Here is a 21,833-nt window from a genome sequence, read left to right on the forward strand (position 1 = left end):
TCCTGCTGAAATATCCAATCATGGCCCTGTTAAGCTTTCTGGCTGAGACCATCATGTTTGAATTCAATCATACTTGGTGTAGTCCATGTATTTGAACAAGTTGTCCATGGCTTATGGAAGAAAAACATGCCCCCATTATCACAACAGTGCTTCACAGTTAATTACTTTACTGCATGGCCTTTTATTGTGTGTATGTCAAATTCAGACTTTAGTGTTTTTTTGTTATTAAGTTCTATATTGCTTTCCTCTGACCCCAGAACACAGTCCCACTGATAGTCCCAGTGATGGCTGGCAAACTAGCCACTTAAGTTTTTGACATCAGACTTTCTTCTGGCAGCCCTCCCAAACAATTTCTTTATGTAGGTGGCATCTGGTTGTAGTTTGGAAGACATTCAAGCTCTAAGAGATCACCACTCTCTGCAGTTCTCTAGATGTGATGCTGGGAGATTCATTGAATATGCTCCTCATCCTCCTAATTGTGTGTGGGGTCAATATAGACAGTCATTCTTAACATCTTAAGATGCTGCTAAATTCTTAATTAATAAAGCCCTAGGAGTGACAACAGTTGTGGCACACAGATTTGAATATTATTTTATGGTTAGATTTCATTTTCTTACAGTCAGTGTATAGGTTAAAATCTAGGTTATATGATTGTTAATATTTTCAATTGACAGTTAAAAGGCTAAGCAATAAGTAGTGGTTTTGTTTTATTTTTAGGTCTTTTTCAACTCCTTGTAGTGTTTTTTGTTGCCTGTGGAACAGAAACCAGGATTTCTCTTCATTTCATGTCATTGTTATAAAATAAGACACAGCAGTAGTGGCTAATGGAATTCCTGCTGAGTAGGGAAAATCCATGGTTAAGCCTAATGCTTGCTTGCTCTTTACCTCATGTAGGTCTAGACTGGCTAGCACACATGGCCCAGTTTCCTAATCAAAAAAGTTCTCAGGAAGGTTGCCCTGGTCCCATTATAGAATACCGTCTGACACTGGGATTGAGTTCATATGATGCCTGACGACCTACATCTCCCCTGATGATTTATGTAATCCTCACTACTGCTAAATGTAAAGAATGCACTGAATTGTCATCAAATGAAACGTAGCATTTAATTGTTTTTTTTGCACTATTCTGTAACTTATTTAGAGCATTACTTGAACGTATTCTGCATTGCCTGAATGTGCTGCTTTTGTGACTGCAGAATCATTACACGACCTAACGACTAATGAGGCTATTACTAATTGTGTAAATACGACAGTTGTTGTCTGTGGACTTCTGTATGTTTGTATCAGTTTGGTGATATTCGTTTCAGGGCAGCAGAACGGCACAGACTGGCTGGGGTGACCGAATTAATACCCACCCAGACGCGCCGGTGTAACGTTGTTTTGTAACAGTTTTAGTAACCCATCCAATGAGAACGGCCGCTCGCGGCCACGTGATGACGCTTTATGTAACGCTTTCCCCCCCAACTCTCGTCGGTACCGCTGAGTGATGGAGTTATTTGCGAGACTCGCTGTGAGAGAAAAGCAAGGAACTAAGGAAGCTGTGAACATGGAAACGTGTTCAGCGCTAGACGCCTCCGAAGAGGGCAGAGTATCTTAGGGAAGGCAGAAAAAGGAAAATAATAAACCCACGTGCGCTGTCATGGGAACGGAGAGCGTGGATTGCATGCTGGAGCTCGCGGCCGAGGCATTCCAGTCAAGAAACTTCGAGCTGGCCGCAGAAATATACGAGTGCCAGCTCTCACGCTTTAGCGACGCGGTCGTGCAGCAGGAGCTTCTGGTGAAGAGAGCTGACGCGCTGGCGTTGGACGGCAAGTTGAGTGAGGCGTTCGAGGCGTACCAGAAAGCGTCGGAGCTCGACCGCCTCAGGCCCGTGCAACTGGAGAACCTGCTCCAGTGCCTCTCCGGACCGCTACGGTGGAGGGACAGGCTCGCCGGCCGGAGCGACCAACAACCCACGTCCGCGGAACGCGACGCTGACGACAGCACATTCTGCTGCGGGATTTGCTTTGGGTTTCTGTGCGAACCTGTCACGCTGCTGTGCGGACGCAGCTTTTGTAAAAAGTGCCTGGAGAAGGAAAAGAAGGCGAACTGCTGCAAAGGCTGTGAGGACCGCTGGAAAGAGGCAGGAGTGCACGGGTACAAAGTGAATGTGGTTCTCAGCAACCTGCTGTGCAAATGGTTCCCGTCTCACCTGAACGCGCTCAGGCTGAGGCGAGAAGGAAACGCGCTTTACGCGGAGAAGAGGGTGGAGGCTGCCTTAGAAAAATACAACGAAGCAATACACATAGGTAGGTCATTAAACTCGTACGGGGTGAACCCGGTCATGGCCGGGACCGAACATTATGTAAATGGGTATTACGGTACTGAACGTTATATAAAACGTTAGAAGTGTCTCCTTAAACGGAGCCTGTCATTGATGTATTTGCGCTGTGAGGGTCGTGAGCGCGCGTCATCGCAAGTCCAGCTTTCATAAGCATATGATGACGATATGCGATTACGTAGATGGTTTCAAAGAGGGCCTTGTAGCAGGCCGGGAAAATAGGGCGTGGAAGTTGAATAAGATGTAATCTAGGCTAGAGGACCAGCCATTGCATAAGCATGCACTACTGCCTTGATTGTATAACGACGACAAATGGGGTGACGGGAGAATATAGGGCAGAAGTTAGCTACTAACATTTGTTGATTTTGAGTTTTTGTGAAATAATCTAAAAATAACCACGTTGACTCTGTTGTGCTAGAACATGCTGGTGGCAAATGCACACCTTAGTTTTACTTGCAGCAAATTAATTGTCTGGTAGCAAACAGTCAAATGCAGTAACAATACAGGGTCAAATAAAATGATCTCATTCTTTAAGTTATAACCAAAGTTCTGTAGCATTCTGGATTAACATATAGTCAGTCCCACTAATGTTAACTTTCTTCGTAGCTCCAAAGGACTCCGTGCTGTACAGCAACCGTTCACAGATAAACTCTAGTCTGAAGAGGTTTGAGGAGGCGCTCAGTGACGCTGAGATGGCTTGTTATCTGAAACCACTTTGGGCAAAGGTGAGAGAACTGCATTTGAAAGAACTACGGTTTTATGTTTGTTTGGTTTTTATTTAACTTATTTATGCATATACGCTGAGTAGCCACAGCATTTGCCAATGCTGACTAGAGCTGGAGTTGTTTTGTTGGATGCATCCATGGGTTAGAGCCCAACAGACTCAGTGTCCAGGCAATGTGATGAAGTTTGTATATAAATAGATCATTTCGGATATCAGATATACAATGCTAGCGGCCTTTTTGCTTTTTAGATGTACTTCAAGTCTTTGTTCAGGCAAATGTATTCACAGCACTTCTTCGCAATTTCTTGGAAATTCTGTGTATAAACATTAGGAACAGCTTAACAAGAAGCTAGTTGTGAGCATTGCACATGGTTTAAACAATTATATCGGAGTTGTTTTAAAGCATATTTGTTATTATATTAATCAATATCTATGTTTATTCAAGTTCCACTGTAAGCAACATCAATGCTTGTCTTAAGCTGCACAAAGCTACAGTAGGTACATAGTTCATAAACAAAAGATAATGGAGCCTTGCCTCTAAAAGAAATGTAAAACATTTCTAGACCTAATTCATGTGTTTATATAATCACAGTTCACTGCAAAGTGGTGTATTATTTTACCATTACCATTCAGCAAAACACATTTTCAAACATTTTAAGCAACATACTGCTTAACAATTTTGGCAATCAAGAAATGCATGTGAATGCTAAAGATATATAGGGTTGGGTTGCCACACAGAGATTAAGCTAGCCCAAGACTACACTAGTCCTACACAGCATTTTAAATTGAGATTCCTCAATAAAAGCAAAATATGGGACCAGGCTTAATCCTTGACCGGGAAACTGACCCACATAGTCAGTACTGATGTTCTGATGTTCATCAACTAGTGCATAATGGACATTTTGGCATATTCTAAACAAAATGTTTGCTAATAAAGTCAAATGGTGGTAAATATATGAGTGGCATAATAAAATTTTCTTTGACAGTTTTATTTTTTGTAATCTTATACATTTTTGAAAAAAACACAGTGCCTTGTTGTACTGCAACACTAGTGTTTATCAGTAGCATTTACATATAAATTTTCTCATAACGCTCTTAATATGTCATTTAGGGACACATAAGAAAAGCACAGGCTCTAACTGCACTGGGGAAGCCTGAGGAGGCTTTAACAGAATATCTTATATCTATCACATTGGATCCTGAAAGCAAACTAGCAAGAACAGAGGCACAAAAGGTAAGCAACAGAATTGTTATGTTAATGTAATGTTCGTCTTGAAAAAACACATCTTTTTCTTTGTTAGTTTCTCATGTTTGCCATATTAAACACAATCCTCTATCATATCATTTAAAAAACAAATTAATGCTTTTGCTTTAATCTTCTTTTGCAATGTAACAACCCCTGCCTTTGTATCAAATATACTGCTTTTTGACTTCATTCAAGGCAGGCATGCGCCAGCAGGAAGCAAAAATTGTATGTGTCATTGTATGTGTCAATGTATCATTATTATTGAAATGTTTATGTGAAAATGGTTAGCTAGCTCAGGAAATCAGGTATATGGCTTAATAATCTTTAATGTTGTGTTGCTCTCAGAAATACATCACAGTGTGTCAGAAAATTGCATTATATTTTCCTATGCATGTTCACCTTAAATGCAAAGCAAGCCACTTACACCAAGATTTCTCAATAGCAAGCGACTGTTTTCTCATGGTAATTTTTTTTCTCACAGTTGCTGAGTGATCTCCTTTTACCGGTCAAAGATCATGTGCAAAAGAAAATTCTTGAAGGTACAAGTTTGCTATCTTCAAGAACAAGGGTGAAAAGTGTTCTTTCTTCCAATTCAAGCTCCAGTGAAACTTCCACTTTACCAAGATCTTACAAGGTAAAGAAAACAAACAAACCTGACTGTAAGGTAAAATCAAGTAGAAATAATTTCATATTGCACACTGTGATATCAGAAATTATATCAGTATAATTTCTATTTTGCAGGACTACAAGACCTACATCAACAATAGTGTTGACCAGAGTGGCAGTTCAAGAGTTGCTACAAGTGTGGATTATTCATGTGACAGAGATGCACACGGCAAAGCGGACACTAAGAGAACCTCTAACATTACATATAATCAGGGCTTCTTCCTTAAGCGAAAACACAGTGTTGAGAAGGATAGCCAAACAACAGTCGGGGATGGCACATTTAAGCGTTTTAAACCAGGTGAGACCATGGCACAATATGGTATCACAATATTACAAAAGTACAAAAGTCTTTTTAAGCATAATTTGCATTCAGACATAATGTGTAAATAATTAGTATATGAATTACTTAGCATAATTTGAAAAATGTGAATTTTGCCTCTAGTGATTAACTTTCCTTGTAGTTGGAGTGTGATTGGAAGGACCCCCACAGTCCCCTGCCCTAAACATTATAGACAAAATATGAATACATCTTTAAAATGTTGTGCATGCAAGATTATCTCAATAATATCTCTGAACTATAAGTATACTGCAAAGATGAGTTGGAAAAAATCCAACTACAAAAACTGAAAGAGCTGCTTCGAAAAGCATTTGCAAGTTGTCATACTGTAATACAGTGTTACTGTCCTTACCATGTCCAAACCTTTGCACAGGCCACACTGTGCATTAACTGTAACTGTGCAACTGGGGCTGTGTTTACTACTCATTTGGGAAAAAAGACAATGTATTATTTAGCCAATGCTGCTCAAACTTTTGTACACACACTGTGCAATACATTTTCAATATATTATTGTTTTGTGTCATAGATGGCTAAACACAGATATTGTTTTCTCATTAGATGAGCAGAAAAAGGTGCCGACAACATGGGGCACTGTGATTGCTGACCTAATTGACCCATCTGATCTGGAGTGTTCACTCTGCATGAGGTATTAAATAGCATCGTTCCTACATGTTACATGCATGAGATCTATTTCATATGTAAAGCAAAATAGGGATCTTACAAAATAGTGAAACTGAGCTACAAACATTGCCAAAATAGAAAGGATGCACCCAGATGCAGAGTTTTGATTTGTGACATTGGTGTCCAAAGAAGAGTCTAAAAGAGCCAACAAGACAGTTTTTTAAAAATCAACAAATGTTTATTCTTCAGATTTTTTTTAAGTTGCACTACAATTGCTACGCTGTTTTTTACACATAATCCATTAATTCTAGTTCAAGTTACTTGATACTTTAATTAATTCTAGTTCAAGTTTTTTGATTGTGTGCCTACACTTTGTTCTTTTATGTATAATATTGCTAAATCTATATTTATGGTGCATCTAGACTCTTCTATGAACCAGTGACTGCACCCTGTGGTCATACCTTCTGTCTGAAATGTCTGGAACGATGTTTGGACCACAATCCCACGTGTCCTCTATGCAAGGAAGACCTTTCAGAGGTAAATTGTAAAACATAATTTCTCATTAAGATGGTTTTAGTTAAAAAAGGTTTGATTGACAGTGGTAGTATCAATCTAGAAAAGTTGTCATTATTACACTCTTAACAGTTTGTAATTTCTCTTACAGTACTTGGCACAAAGACAGTACTGTAAGACTATTTTGATGGAGGACATCATATGCAAGTACTTCCCTGCAGAGCTTGTAGACAGACAAAACCTTAATGAAGAGGAAATTGCAGAACTATCCAAGTAAATATTTAAGTTTCTGCTATTTGTTTTGAGGTAATTTCTCTTAGTAATGATGTTCTTAGATTATAGGGTGTTTTGACAATGTTTAATGACATTTTTTATGACAAGTTATAAAGTGCTATTATGAGTACATTTCAATTACAGTAAATAAATGTATACACATAAATATGTGTATAATAAATAATGTGGTTTGACCAGTACAGCATCTGAATATGTCTAAATCTTTTACAGTTTAAACAAGAACGTGCCTATTTTCGTTTGCACCATGGCCTTCCCCACAGTCCCTTGCCCACTGCACATCTTTGAGCCCTGCTATCGACTCATGGTCCGGAGATGCATGGAAACGGGTACAAAACAATTTGGAATGTGCACCAGTGACCCCAACAGAGGGTAAGCAGAAACGTCAAAATGTTAGAATGGCCCGACCTTTTTACACAATTGTTTCATCAATTTAATTACTTTACTAAAACATGGGTATTTTTGTCTAGGTTTGCTGATTATGGCTGCATGCTGGAAATCAGAAATGTGGAGTTCTTTGCTGATGGGCGCTCTGTAGTGGACACTATTGGAAAAAGGAGGTTCAAAGTAATCCAACACAGTCAGAGAGATGGATACAATACTGCAGATATTGAGTACTTGGAGGATGTTAAGGTAAAGGATTTCCTATGTACTTTACATTTGTAATTTGACGTTTATGTTTTGTGTCTTATAAGTCTGACAAACAATGACCTGGCGGTGTTTATTATTTATAATCTATTACTGTCTGAAATGTACATTGTATCACATTACATTTTGTATACTTTTATACTTATACATTTTTTTTTAGGTAACAGGGGATGCAGCAGCAGAGTTGGGAACGCTCCATGATATGGTTTATGACCAAGCGTTAGTCTGGGTCAACTCTCTCAAACCAGAACAGAAAGAACGGATAGAAGGCCATTTTGGTCCTATGCCAGTGAAGGATTCTGATCCACAGGTATCATTTATTATGATTTATTACTTTTGCCACTGTTACAATGTCTATTAATGTTGTATTTATAATAGTCTTATTTAGTACTAATCATGGTGTATTTTGTTGATTATTTGAATACAAGGACAAGAGAAGAGAATTAGCTTATTAAAAGTTCATAAGAAACTGTGTTGTATTCAATTGTGTTTTAGGAAGCTGTTGTCTGCATTATACATTGTTATACATTGCTCATTCAAGAAATCACAAAGTAGGGCAGTATTTCTTAATCTTTTTCCTAGAGTGCCCCTGTTCTTCATGTTTTAATATTTTCCCTGCTCTGACACACCTAATTCACCAAAGCAGGTGTGTTAATTCAGGTAAACACAAAACGTGAACGACTGGGTATATTCCAGCACCAGCGCTTTCATAATATTTTCCAAAATAATAATAGAGTAACATGCTCATTTTGTTAAAAGATACATCTATTAACAAATACAAATGTGTTATTGTACGACAGTTTAGAATGTGTACTTTCTGCAAAGTTTCTGTGCATGTATGAATGAGCTATGAGGTAAAAATAGTTTAAATCACGACTTCAGTGGTTTAAGTGTTGTGTGGCATGATGTTCACAACGGACTGTCTTGTCTTATGCAGGCAAGTCCCAATGGGCCATCATGGTGCTGGTGGTTACTGGCAGTGCTTCCACTTGAAGGCCGAGCTCAGCTACCTTTTCTGGCACTAACGTCCCTTAAAGATCGGCTGACTGGCATCCGCAGAGTGCTTCTCCTAATGGCACGCAATCGTTCTCGGTGACTTCCCCTTTCTCTCACTGCCTGTTTTTATAGGCCTCTGCCTCTTAGTCCTCCCATGACCAAGTTACATAAAGCCTTCTTTACACAAGCTCTTCTCATTGGAAACAAATGGGCTTGAAATAAATGGTAGTATCAGTTTTTTCCCCTGGCTTTTTGCAGATTGTTGATCCTAGTCATGAACCTGATGGATCACTTGATGCATTTCAGGACAGGTTTTTCATTAAATTTTGCTTTTGGGGCTATTTTGTATTGTATTATTATTGTTATTTATTAATGTGTGATTTTGACACCGTTTACGTTAAGACAAAAATTACATTTTGAGCTCTTATAACCAACCTAAATCTACGAAATATTTACAGATTAGGATATACATATTCAGTAATCAGCTGAATTTTCCTATTTGATGTGGTATGAGCTTAAATTTATGAATTTATGAGGGTACATAATTTATGATATAATATCAATGCCTGTTTTGAAAAGGGAAATGGAGGTTGGCAGTAAATTAGTGGATAGCCCAGGAGATGTGTAAAAGATCCAGAAATATTTTGGCTTTTAAGGCATATTTGGTAGCACTTGTTTTTTACACTGAAGTTTTGCAAATGGAAAATCGTAGATGGAAAATGGCATCTGTACAATTATGTTTTGTAGGCAATGCATTTCAGAATACTGTGCATTAAAGCAGCTCTAACTAAAATGATGCACTGCAAAGAAGCATAAAAGCTGGCAATGTTAGAAAGATTGCACAACTGCACTAATCACTATTTTACAGCAATATTGTGAATAACTTGACAAAAGGGAAACTATGTATGCAGATGTAAACGTTTACGGTTAAGTAATTCATAAAGTTTCTTTCGCTTAGTAGTGAAATGAACAGAAACTGTTTAATATTTGTTCTCTTGCAGTATGATTTCAGGTCATACTTTCAACACTTAATGGTTATAAATGCTTCAGACCTTCAACTAAACACTAATTAAGTTTCTAAACGTATTGCTGATTCTTGCATTTATAACTTGTTTATGCATTATGTTCTCCTAAAACTGAAGAAGCAAGACTGACACTATGGTACCTACAACTTCAAAATGTTGTAATTTCCCATTTCTAACCTCAACCTTTACTGTTTCTCCCACTCTCTGTTGTTTCCAAATTTCTTGAAAGTAATGTATAAAATGTATGCATATAGTGCCTTAATTCAGATTTCTTCCATAATACCAGTGTTAAGTACAAACATAAAGAAAATATCCAAAGCATATAAGTGCTCAAATGTAGCTTGTTCTTTGTAGAGAAAATTGTATTATGGCCAATTCCACTGTAAACTCCCCAAACGTGTGTACAAATAGGATTGTTTTTCCTGGATGCAAATTAATCATAGTTGTAGGCTGAATGGGATTTTCAGTGGGAAGTCCCCAGCGTAATTATTTGCTAGGAATATGTGCACTGCACAAACATTGCTAATTACCCCTTTTCATAAAATGGAACCTGTATTTAGAGCTGTCAGTCTTTACAGTTAACTTCCAAAAAAGCAAACAAAACAAAAAAAAAGAATTTCTTGGGCCTCATAAGATCAATTTAAGATCTTTGCACTAAAACTGAAAAGTTGACCTACCTCTGACAAGGTCTAGTAGTTCTTCCGCTGAATAATTTGGACCTACATTGTTAAGCGACCATGGAGTCTTATTTTGGTTTGTTATGACAATGCCTCTAAATGTATATCTCTGTTTATGAAACTGAATGTATGTTACATGCATCTCATGTTTTAATTGTGATTTGATTTAGTCATTGCATTGTTAAATAAATAAATGTAATTTAAACAAGAATAATGTTTAAGGATCATTATGTACTAAATTGCAGTGCATAAAAGGAGCAGTGTATTCACTGAGAACACAACATTTTCATATGTTCAAATCACTTGTGAGTTAGGGGTGAAAAGGTCACTGGAACCTCAAACTTATTGTAAAGAATAATTGTTTTAAGCCACACCTACAAAAATCTGCAGTTGGTGGAAAATACACTATAGAACAGTTCTTCTGAGAGAAAAAAACACATTTGTAAGAGAAACAAGTCAGGTTTTATGCAAACCTTGGGAAAGTAGGTCACACGTGAAGGAACGACAGGGCTCCATGCTGTTGGAGACCCACTGACCTACATGCTTTGACTTTGCCCTGCCTTTTTTGGAGGACTCTGGGAATAACCCTGCACCACCACAGACGCTAAGAGAGGGAACACATTCAATTCGCCAGATCAGTGACATGTGGGAGGGGTTACCAGGATATGTTTAATAAGGCTTACATAATGGGGGCACTTTTATACATGGGTTGCATAAAATCTTTGAAATGAGGTTAAGCATGTCTGTGGGCTATATACTTTTTTTTTTAACAGGCACACTAATGGCATGCAAGTGTGTGTGATTAATTAAAGTTGCTTTTTATTTATATATAATATAATACTGATTTTTTGATCAGTAATGCTACAGCAGAGAAACTGGGAAATGTTATGAGTGGAAAATGGATTGAATTGTCTTAGAGGAAGTTAAGCAAATGCTCAGTTGCTGCATTTTTCTTTAAATAGATTTGTTTTCAGTTTTAGAAACACGTGTGTAGAAAATTCAAGTTTTCTGTTTCTTGCCAAGTTGGCTTATGTAACTAAAAGAGGGTTACTTGACCAACAACTGCTTTGGAAACTTGGAGGGTGCAAAATCCCCCCCCCACCCTCAAGTTTAAAATCATGTAACATGGACAAAAGTAGGTCAGAGTGGTGCATTATGGGAGATGTTACCTAACTCACCCAGAAAGGATGCATCTAGACAGTTAAGTAGCCATTGAGCTTATTGTTAAGAATCAAGGCTGGGTAGTAACTGTGCCAGGGGAAACGCATTGTTATTCACTGATAATGCCTTACAGATTAAGATGATGCATTCTCTCAGTTTTATTGTACCAGTACTTGTTATTGTTTTTACACATAATTTAGGTGTGAACAGTAAAATATGAATGCCATTTTGTCCAGAAAATATTATAAGAAAAGTGTGACCCATATTAGAGGTAATTTAAGGCCAGACTGAGCCTCATAAGCCCTTTGAAACTTCCTGCTGTCATGTCCTACTACTCTGTGGCACACTGCTATGCTTGTGTAATCTGCTGCCAACCTGTCAAAATGTCTGAGCCCTTCAGCAGCCTGGGAAAAAATGCAGCCAGTCATGTTTATTCAGATGAATGATGCCAAAAGCAAGACATAGATCTGTTGTATAGCCATCGAACCAAACCATAATTTAAATATCAGACATCAGCTTTTAGCTGGCATGATATAGGATAAAACATCTACAATTGAGGTTTATTAGTTATTATTACAGTGTATCCCAAAAGTGAGTACACCCCTCACATTTCTGCCGATATTTAAGTATCTTTTCATGGGACAACACTGACAAAATTTGACACTTTGACACAATGAAAAGTAGTCTGTATGCAGCTTATATAACGGTGTAAATGCATTCTTCCCTCAAAATAACTCAATATACAGCCATTAATGTCTAAACCACCGGCAATGAAAGTGAGTACACCCCTTAGTGAAAGTTCCTGAAGTATCAATATTTTTTGTAGCCACCATTATTTTCCAGAACTGCCTTAACTCTCCTGGGCATGGAGTTTACCAGAGCTTCACAGGTTGCCACTGGAATGCTTTTCCACTCCTCCATGACGACATAACATTGCTGGCAGATATTCGAGACTTTCACCTCCACCTTCCGCTTGAGGATGCCCCAAAGACACTGCTCTGCGACCCAGTTTCCAGAGGAAGGGGATCATGCTCTGCTTTAGTATTTCACAGTACATATTGGAGTTCATGTGTCCATCAATGAAATGTAACTCCCCAACACCTGCTGCACTCATGCAGCCCCAGATCATGGCATTCCCACCACCATGCTCACCATGCACCATTGACTGTAGGCATGATATCTTTGTACTCCTCACCTAATTGCTGCCACACATGCTTGAGACCATCTGAACCAAACAAATTAATCTTGGTCTCATCAGACCATAGCACATGGTTCCAGTAATCCATGTCCTTTGTTGACATGTCTTCAGCAAACTGTTTGCGGGCTTTCTTCTGCACAGACTTCAGAAGATGTTTCCTTCTGGGGTGACAGCCATGCAGACCAATTTGATGTAGTGTGCGGCGTATGGTCTGATCACTGACAGGCTGACCCCCAACCTCTTCAATCTCTGCAGCAATGCTGACAGCACTTCTGCGCCTATCTTTCAAAGACGGCATTTGGATGTGACGCTGAGCACGTGCACTGAACTCCTTTGGACAACCAATGCGAGGTCTGTTCTGAGTGGACTCTGCTCTTTTAAAACGCTGAATGATCTTGGCCACTGTGCTGCAGCTCAGTTTCAGGGTGTTGGCAATCTTCTTGTAGCTTTGGCCATCTTCATGTAGCGCAACAATTCATCTTTTAAGATCCTCAGAGAGTTCTTTGCCATGGGGTGCCATTTTGGAACTTTCAGTGACCAGTATGAGAGAGTGTGAGAGCTGTACCACAAAATTGGACACACCTGCTCCCTATGCACACCTGAGACCTAGTAACACTAACGAGTCACATGACATTTTGGAGGGAAAGCGGTGCTCAATTTGGACATTTAGGGGTGTAGTCTCCTAGGGGTGTACTCACTTTCATTGCTTGTGGTTTACACATTAATGGCTGTATATTGAGTTATTTTGAGGAAAGAATACATTTACACTGTTATATAAGCTGCACACAGATTACTTTTCATTGTGTCAAAGTGTCATTTTGGCAGTGTTGTCCCATGAAAAGATATACTTAAATATCTGCAGAAATGTGAGGGGTGTACTCACTTTTGTGATACACTGTAAATATGCACATGAATCTAAGGTGGTCATTAAATTAAAAAATGCAATCTATGAGGATTTGTTTTTGGCATCATAATGTTCATTGTCATTTTAAACCACTGCCTGTAGATTTACAATAATCAGGTACTGGATCAGATGTTTAACTATAACAGTTTACAGACATATCTATTGAGCAAATCTCACTTGTAGGCTTTTCCTTGAACAGTACATCCTTTAACTTATAGCATTAAATGCCTACTTATTCTACTTTTGTTTTTGTTTTTTTGTTTTTTTAAATGCCACATTCTACTGTATTCATAGGAATATTTGAACAACATATGTAGAGCATTTAAGTCTGCTTCTTTATGATATTTATTATGAAAATAAAACCATCAAATAGCACCTGAAAAGGGAAAATTACCCCAGGACCCCATGGATTTAGGCCTGTCCTTAATGTTCCACACAAACCTCCCAATGTTTTAGACATGTTTTTAGAAATTTCAGCAACAGAATACAGCAGATCAATGCACTTGTGAAGACAGTCTGAGAAAAATATGGAACATAAAAATAAAAACATTTAATGAAAATCAGCTTTTAATGTAGGTAGTGTATTTTATTGCTAGACTCACCTGCCAATACAATACATGTAAATTAAAGTATTTGAATCTGTGAATATGTATAGGGTTGCTGCAGTTTACCAGTTTTAAATATATCATGGTATGAAAGTTGCTAGTTATCATACTGTGTATATTTGCTTAATACCAGTATTGGGGGACAAATAAGTTTTAAAAACAGAACACAGTGATTGAGAAAATAATCAGCAGATTAATTCATAATGAAAATCATTAGCTCAAAAGAAAATAGTTCAATAGTGCTCAAACACATGCAGTTTATAATATAAATATTTTTTTTCAGACACATTCAGCATTGCATTTTGTTAGGTCACCCAAGGAAAGGTTTGTTTCACCACTTCGGTGCCAGGACAGAAAAACAAATCTGGATGCTTGTCTTCCGTGGATCTTAAAGGATAGTGGGTCAAGCCAAGCCATACTTGAAGCAGGTGAAGAGTATCCAGCAGAAGAGTAACATGGCTGAACTTGGCTAAAGACAACAGTGCCGCCAACCTGTGGATCAATAGTAGAGGCCTGGTGGTATAAATAGGAAGACCAGCTAAGAGTTGCAGTAGTCCAGCCTTGAAATGACTGAACAAGCACGTGGGTGGTCTCTCTGGAGAGGAAAGGTCAAAATCTCTGGATGTTGTACAAGAGAAATCTGCATGACCGAGTCAGATTTGCAACGAGTCAAGACCGATAACTGGTCATTCATGGCAGCAATGGAATGAGCTGTAGGACATTATCTGTAAAAAGAGAAGAGAGAAACAAGTCAGAGACAAAGTATAAGGAAGAACTGTGTAATAGAAGGAGTGAAGACAGGAGAAAAGAACTGGCAGACCTTGCTTACAAAGAAGGTGATAATCTCCTAAGGGAAAGAGAAGTAGGTGGCAGAGTAATGGGAGGGTTCAGGAGAAAGCAGACATGCTTGCATGGGTCATATGCTGATGCTTCCAGTTTCTTTTTGTATACAATTTCATGGTTATTTTGCAGCAGTTACATCTATTGACAACATAGAAAGGAGAGATCAGTATTAGCCAAATTAGCCAAAGTTCAGATTGGGAGGATAAATAGTTAAGCAAGTGAGAAGCAAGTGAGAGGGGGATATAGTGAAGGTTGTGGCAAGTGGTGAAAGAACCTGTGTAGAAAGTGTGTACAGGTAGAGCAAGGAGAGAGTATGAAATAGAGAGTATGAAAGTGATGAATATAGCAGCCAACAACAAATCAGAGTCCCATCCAAAACTAGGACAGGTCTGATGAAGAGGACTGGTGGGAAGTGAGATCAAAAGTTCAGAAGAAACCAGTTTAGCTTGTCTGAGGAAAGGTTGAAAGAAATGGTGAGGTCTTCTTTTTAGGAAAAATACTCCAGGGATGAACATTCAGGAGGGCACTTTTACCAGCACTGAGACAAATTTACAAGATATGAAACTTTTACTAGCACCAAAATAAATTTACAAGACATGAAACTCTTACCAGCACCGAAACAAGTTTATATATCGTGAAACTCTTATCAGCACCAAAACAATTTTATGGAAAAGGTAGGCACAATGCACAGGAAGTGCTTTTTGCCTTTGTGGCAGTTTTGAGAGAGTACAGTATTTTTAGTACTTTCATTATTTCCTGGTGGTTTAAATGTTGCATGTGCATATCTTTATTCCATCTGCTCCTTTAAAAATCTGAAGACTTATATAGTAAATAGAAAAAGCAAGTCACTACTGTGTAAACTATTATGAAAGGATTAACTAGGAATTTCCCCCACTCTTTGTAGAATATCTAATTCTGAAATATTATTGGGTTGTCTTGCATGCACAGCTTGTTTGCTACAAATTATTTATGATGTTTAGGTTTGGGAACTGTGATGGCACTTCCAGTTTCATATTACTGTCTCTTCAGGTGGTCAACTGATATACTAGTCTAAGATATACTAGTATAAGATATTATTACTATCAAATTATATTAGATAGGCTATTGTGTTACTATTATTTGGTTAGCGATTAGTACATTTTTAAGAGGCTGTGACTGACAAGGGCTCTGAAAATGTATTTAAGAATTTTGGCAGAATAATTGTTGGGTCCAGTGTACTCTCTTTATATGTGATGTAAAGTCCCTGGCAGCACCACCTGCTGAAGATGTTCATACTGTTAGGTTTTATTTTAAGGTCACAGGTAAGGTTTCCTGTTTATGATAGGGTTGAGTTTGTGCACTACACTACTGCACATCAGAAACCCCTCTTGAGTTAAACTTTCATGCAGCTTCTTGACAGTCATAAATTTTGATTTGTCAGTCTAACCAGGATATGAGCAGTTCTCCCTGAGAGTCATGGTCTTATACATCTGATCTTGACCTCCACAATAACCTGCATTAGGATTTGCTAAGCATTTTATGTTTGATTAGCTACAAATACTGTTTATTACCTCTCAAATTAAAAAGATAAAATGCATCATTGGCTAAAGTTGGCCCACACTTTTGCCTTAAGCAAATTATACGTACATTTTGTTACAGAGCAAAAGCCGATAAGGATAATGGAGACTTACACTGGTTAAACACAGGCAAGCACAATGTCAATGTCAAACTGCCAGATGTCAGTTAAACTGTAGCTCAGAGTAGTATGTATGCTATCTGGTGTCACCTCTAAAGGACTGTAAAGACCAGCATTACTTTACAGTAGATAATTTGCAGAAATTGCATTAACGACATTTAGCTATTAAGAAAACACGTATAAATTGGTCTAAACTGAGCTGTCATACACAGTTACACAGCTTGTTGTGTAAGTAAATGATTTTTTCCTAAGTTATATCAAACTGCATCTTTATTACATAACGATTCACAAGAACCCCTGGACCCCAAGTTTAAGACCCCCTTTCAATTTCCAATACACCCACAGCTTGGGGCGTTGGAACGGGGCGTTATTGAAGCTTTGTCTCATGAGAGAGTAGCGCCCTCTATTGCTAAGGAGAGGGGAAAGAAGATTACATACAGAATTCAGATAAACATTATAAACATTTATTTCATACTTTGTCGTAAAACTTTAAGTATCTTTAATAAAAACAAACATTTCGTTTTTCAAGATAGGTCCAATATTAACATTTTTACTTTTTACATTGCTACATATGCAACTAAAATGTGCCTTTATTAACTCTGAACAATGCTTTTCAAAGAATTACCACAACGCAGTAGCTCTTTAATGCAACAGGTGGACTAACATTACAGAAAAATAGGCCATCATTTCAGTAAAGGCATGGTCGGAGCGCATTTGCCCACATGGATGCATAGAAAACAATACTTTGCACATTGCACAAGTACAATAAAAACTGGGTTGGACTGGTGTTGGATCTGGACAAAAATGGCAGAAAGTGGACAAACAGCAGAAAGAGAAGCAGCTCAAATGCAATCAAAGCATTAAAAGCACATATTACAAAACATTTTCATGTTCCAGTATAAGTTCGAGTATATACTATAAACTGTTTTTACCTTCTAAGAATGCTCCTCGTTGCCGTCAGCTGTGAATAATGTATGTTAATGTTTCTTAGTGTTATATGCTTGTTGACGTTTCAAACATACTTTGAGCAACATAAGTTTCTCATTTTTACCTGTCCACCAACTGATCCCATTAAAAATTATTCTAAAGTTCCTGATTCATTTTTTAGGTATTTATTTATTTTTGTTTGGTTAATTTAGTTAATTTCTTAGAAAATGAGTGGGGCTCAGAAAATAGATACCTTAGCTATATGTTAGTTTAAACTAAAATCTTGCCTTTTCAACCTATACTTAATAATAAAATTACACAAATTTGTGTTCAGTTTATGTATTTTTATGAACTGGATCTTGTAATTACCCAGCGAGGATGTCCATGTGGGGGCCTGTATAGATGGCCCAACTGAGAACTAGACAGTTTTGTCCCTGGATTCCATGTTGGTCGCACATATGGTTGCCCACAAGGATCAGTGATGGGACCAGGAGTGTTGAGCACGAGCAACTGGATTGTATAGTGCATATGAGTCTTTGATGGGAACCATGTAAGATTAAGATGGGCTGTAACAATGGGGCTCATTGGGAAGCCCAACTAAGTATGTACCAACCCACACAGAGGCCTTTCCTCCTGGAACACGTTCCACCTAGCCCACATTCCACTTATGTAAGCTCCACATCAGCATGTTGGCTGGGTAGTAAATATAAAAATCTGTACCCAGTACAGTTCAGTTATTGTACCACTAGATGACACTCTTTACAGCACAAATTACCACTAATAACGTCCACACTAAGGTGACCAATGCAAACATTTAAAACACTTCAGTTCAAGACATGAGCTATTTTTGCCAGACAGACATTGGCTCATCAGTCACTCAGCCAGTGAGCAAAATTGCCTCTGCATACATTAGCAAACACTGACGCATTTTCTTAGTCCTGATTTGTGAATCCAGAAGTTGTCATTATCCATGGTAAAATATTACACATCAGGGTTTTATTTTCTAAAACCTTAAAAGTTGATCTCCCAGATGAATGAAACCAGATTCAAACTGACCTGGCTGATTTGTGAATTGTTTTACAGTTCTTAATTTGTGGCCTGTGTAAACTGCAAACAATGAAAGTAAAAGAAGTGAAATAAGCATGGAAGGTGTCTAACTGACATCAAAATCTATGAAAATGTGTTTCAATTTCAAAATTTCACAAATGGGCCTTGGAATGCATGTTTGCTCCTTAGGAATAAGACTGTGACAAATCTGCACAAATTCACTGCATGTACAATGTTTCAAAAACATTTATATTATTTGCCCAAACATTGGCATGGTAATACACATGTAAAGAGAGAGAAGCAGGTAAGAATAATTTCAGTTATTGATGAAAAACTTTTCAGGGTTTATTGTGTAAAATCTATGTGGTTTTAACTTTGGAACACAATTCAAGATATATACAGTACAAATAATCATGCAGTGTTAGTTATTACCTGATTTGTGAACATGTTCTTCTGGGATAGAGAAGTGGGTTAAGTTATTAATTGTAAAGTGATGATACTTACTTGTAATAGGCACAATAAGAAAGTGACATATATTTTATCGACAGTAATCTTGTGTTTATATGTTTGTATTTTCTGGTTATCCCCTATTTATAGTAATGGTAGAGCCCAGGTAGAGTAGGGGCGGGGCTACAGATTTAAAAAGGGGAAGTGGGGGAACTAAAGGGGAGTTTTTAGAGGGAAAGGTTTTGGGTTGACAGTCTTGTGGCTGGAAACTCACTCTGGCTGATATTAAGTCATTTAGTCTTGTGAGACTAGAGTACTTTTATAGCTTTTTTTATTATATGGAGTGAACATTAATAAAAATCACTTAGGATTTCAAACTTACCCGGGAGTGTTTAGGTGGTGAACCTCATTTCCATTCCTGACACTTGAACACAAGTAAATCCATTTTGTTGTTTTTATCTGTTTACATTTTTAGCCCTAAAAAGCTAAACATTTGGAGAGCATTTTGAGTGTCGTTGTGTGGTAATCACATTCTCTCATTTCCGGCTATGCACGCTCCTATTATAGACAGTAGGGAGGATTGCCGCTAAGTATGATGTGCCTGTCTCTATTGCCCATGCTCTGGCTTGAATATTTCACTACTGCGCAAGGGCAAACAAGATTGGAGCTTCTATTTTGGCCATCTTGGGTTTAATTTTTTTTTGTCCTCTAACCTGTCTTTCCATCTCTAGTGTTTCTGTTTATTACATGGCGTAGATACGTTGGATTCAAGCTGTCAAGGATCTAGCTTCTTAATTGCACTATTATTGATGTTGTGTTGTGCTTTTAGTCACATTACCAGTAGTTTTTCCTGGTAAGTCTGATGTTGGTGTAAAATGGCAAAATTTATTTCCCTCCTAGTCTTTAGAATAGAATCATGTCACCCATGTTATGTAGAGTCATTGGGGTGGGGTAATACGGTATTGATGAGTATCTCATTCAGAATGAGAGATCAGTCACAAAGTTTGACCAATGCAATACAGAATGAAATAAGAAGTGAATTTTCTCATTGCACTTGGTGCTCTTACTGTTTTCTGGATGCTCTTAAAGTTAGCTAGCTAACCACTGACCAATTGCTTGTTGCAGATTTCAAGCTGGTCTCTTCCAGTGGCATCAACAAAAAAATTAATAAAGATGTACAGCAGATTACCCTGCTTAACTACAGTACCTTTGGTTGATCTGTGTCTGTTACAAAATATACTGCTCAAGCTCAGTCCTTAACAGTCTGACAAGCTGCAAAAATAAACCCTAAGCAGTGTGCAAATGTGAATAAGGCACAATACAAGTCATCAGAACAAAGCTAATTTATTTTTTATATTTATACATTAAAGACGCATTAACAGAAACAGCCTGTTTAATAATGTGAGAATAAGATTGGAAAATGGTCAATGATCTAAGTGTAATTAAGATATAAAATACAAAGTAGTATGTAGTATAAAGTGTAAAATATGGGCGACAATTATGGTCAAAACAAAGTACATTCTTTGAATTCTATGGTTTTACATATTAAGACAAAAAAAAAAACATCTGATCCTTAGCAGGTCTTAAAATAAGGAAAATACATCCTCATATGAGCAACAGCACACTTAATTTATTTATTTAGTGAACAGGAGGCCAAAATGGAAAAGCCATGTGTGGAAAAACCAAGTACACCCCATGAATCAAAGTCTCTCACATCATGCTGAAGGAATCTTGACCAACTCTTCTTTACAACATTGCTTTGTTCATTCTTCATACAACAGTTCATTGAGGCCTGTGGGCATTCGTTTATACACAACTCTCTTAATGTCCCACAGCATTTTAGGTGGGTCGATGTCTGGACTTTAACTGGGCCATTGCGACAACTTGATTCTGTTCTTTTTCAGCCATTCTGTTGTAGATTTGCTGCTGTAATTGGGGTCATTGTCCTGTTGCATGCCCATTGAAGCTGGATGAATCCACTCATGGTCTTGAATGTCTTTCTCATTGTAGAATGATGGACTTCAAATGGCCTTAAAACCCCTCTCAAATTGATGGACAGCAACAATGATGGACAATGCTCCAGACCAGCAAACTGTCAAAAATCCTGGCATAGAGGTGGTCTAACCTGTTGATGATCAATTCATTAAGGACATTTGATTAGCAGCACCTGGCTTACCCTCTTAATTCCTATGGATGCAATAAGTGTGTACTTCATTTCACACATACTGCTTTTGCATTTTGGCTTCATTCCTGTTAAATAAATAATGCCACAGTTTATTTTATCCCAAAAGAATAGAATCCAAAGATTTGCTTTGTATTTCACAAGACTATATGTAATAGATCTGTGTCTATTTGTAACTATGAAGAGACAGATCTACTGTGTATTAACCAAACTAAATATTTTGAGGAATTTTGTTCCTACTCTAAACATTCATCAGATATTGTGGTAGGGGTTTTGACTTATTCTGTGGAAGGATCCCCCAGATCCCCTGGTAAAGGATTAGCACCCATCCATAAATCTATTGTGATGCCCCTCAGCTCCAGGGACATTTCTTGGCAGGACTTGACTTGACTTACTGGCCTTAGCGACACTTACTGGCCTGCCCACTCTGTCTTCACTCAACCATAATTCCATGCTTAGTTTGGTCAGAAGGGCTCATGCCAAGTGGACTGACAGGAATTTGGGTTTCTGTGGTGTAAAAAGTGAAAGCAGTTGTTAAAGCAAGAATGATTAAGACGGATATAACAACTAAGACGAATTCCACTTAATTTCACCAGATTCAGGAAGCAAAATGCACAGTCAGTCAAAAAACTAAAACTGCAAAGATACTGGTTTCCAGCCAAAAAAAAAATAAAAAAAAATAAATCCAAAACAGATTAAACATGAAGTTTTGATATTATTGACCATGCATACATGTGCATACCTTGATAATCAGAGGGTGTAACCTCTTTGCCTTTTGCA

The 21,833-nt window shown here is 37.8% G+C and overlaps 1 protein-coding gene across 1 annotated transcript; it reads left to right on the forward strand.

The window, feature by feature from the left end:
* Positions 1 to 1,465: 1,465 nt before the first annotated feature.
* On the forward strand, positions 1,466 to 10,278 carry LOC140541291 (LON peptidase N-terminal domain and RING finger protein 3-like). Its single transcript, XM_072663872.1, has 12 exons — positions 1,466 to 2,288; positions 2,927 to 3,045; positions 4,156 to 4,278; positions 4,772 to 4,924; positions 5,032 to 5,254; positions 5,852 to 5,939; positions 6,337 to 6,451; positions 6,579 to 6,700; positions 6,932 to 7,090; positions 7,189 to 7,351; positions 7,527 to 7,676; positions 8,304 to 10,278. The coding sequence occupies exons 1-12, from the start codon at positions 1,640 to 1,642 to the stop codon at positions 8,460 to 8,462; spliced, it is 2,223 nt and encodes a 740-aa protein (XP_072519973.1). The 5' UTR covers positions 1,466 to 1,639; the 3' UTR covers positions 8,463 to 10,278.
* Positions 10,279 to 21,833: the final 11,555 nt, after the last annotated feature.

The sequence above is a fragment of the Salminus brasiliensis genome, chromosome 19 (assembly GCF_030463535.1).
Source record: "Salminus brasiliensis chromosome 19, fSalBra1.hap2, whole genome shotgun sequence".
NCBI classification, from domain to species: domain Eukaryota; kingdom Metazoa; phylum Chordata; class Actinopteri; order Characiformes; family Bryconidae; genus Salminus; species Salminus brasiliensis.

Coding starts and splice junctions, on each gene's coding strand:
- LOC140541291 (XM_072663872.1), top strand. CDS start 1,640: ATGGGAACGGAGAGCGTGGATTGCATGCTGGAGCTCGCGGCCGAGGCA. Junction 4,925..5,031: donor CTTTACCAAGATCTTACAAG/GTAAAGAAAACA, acceptor TCTATTTTGCAG/GACTACAAGACCTACATCAA. Junction 7,091..7,188: donor ACCAGTGACCCCAACAGAGG/GTAAGCAGAAAC, acceptor ATTTTTGTCTAG/GTTTGCTGATTATGGCTGCA.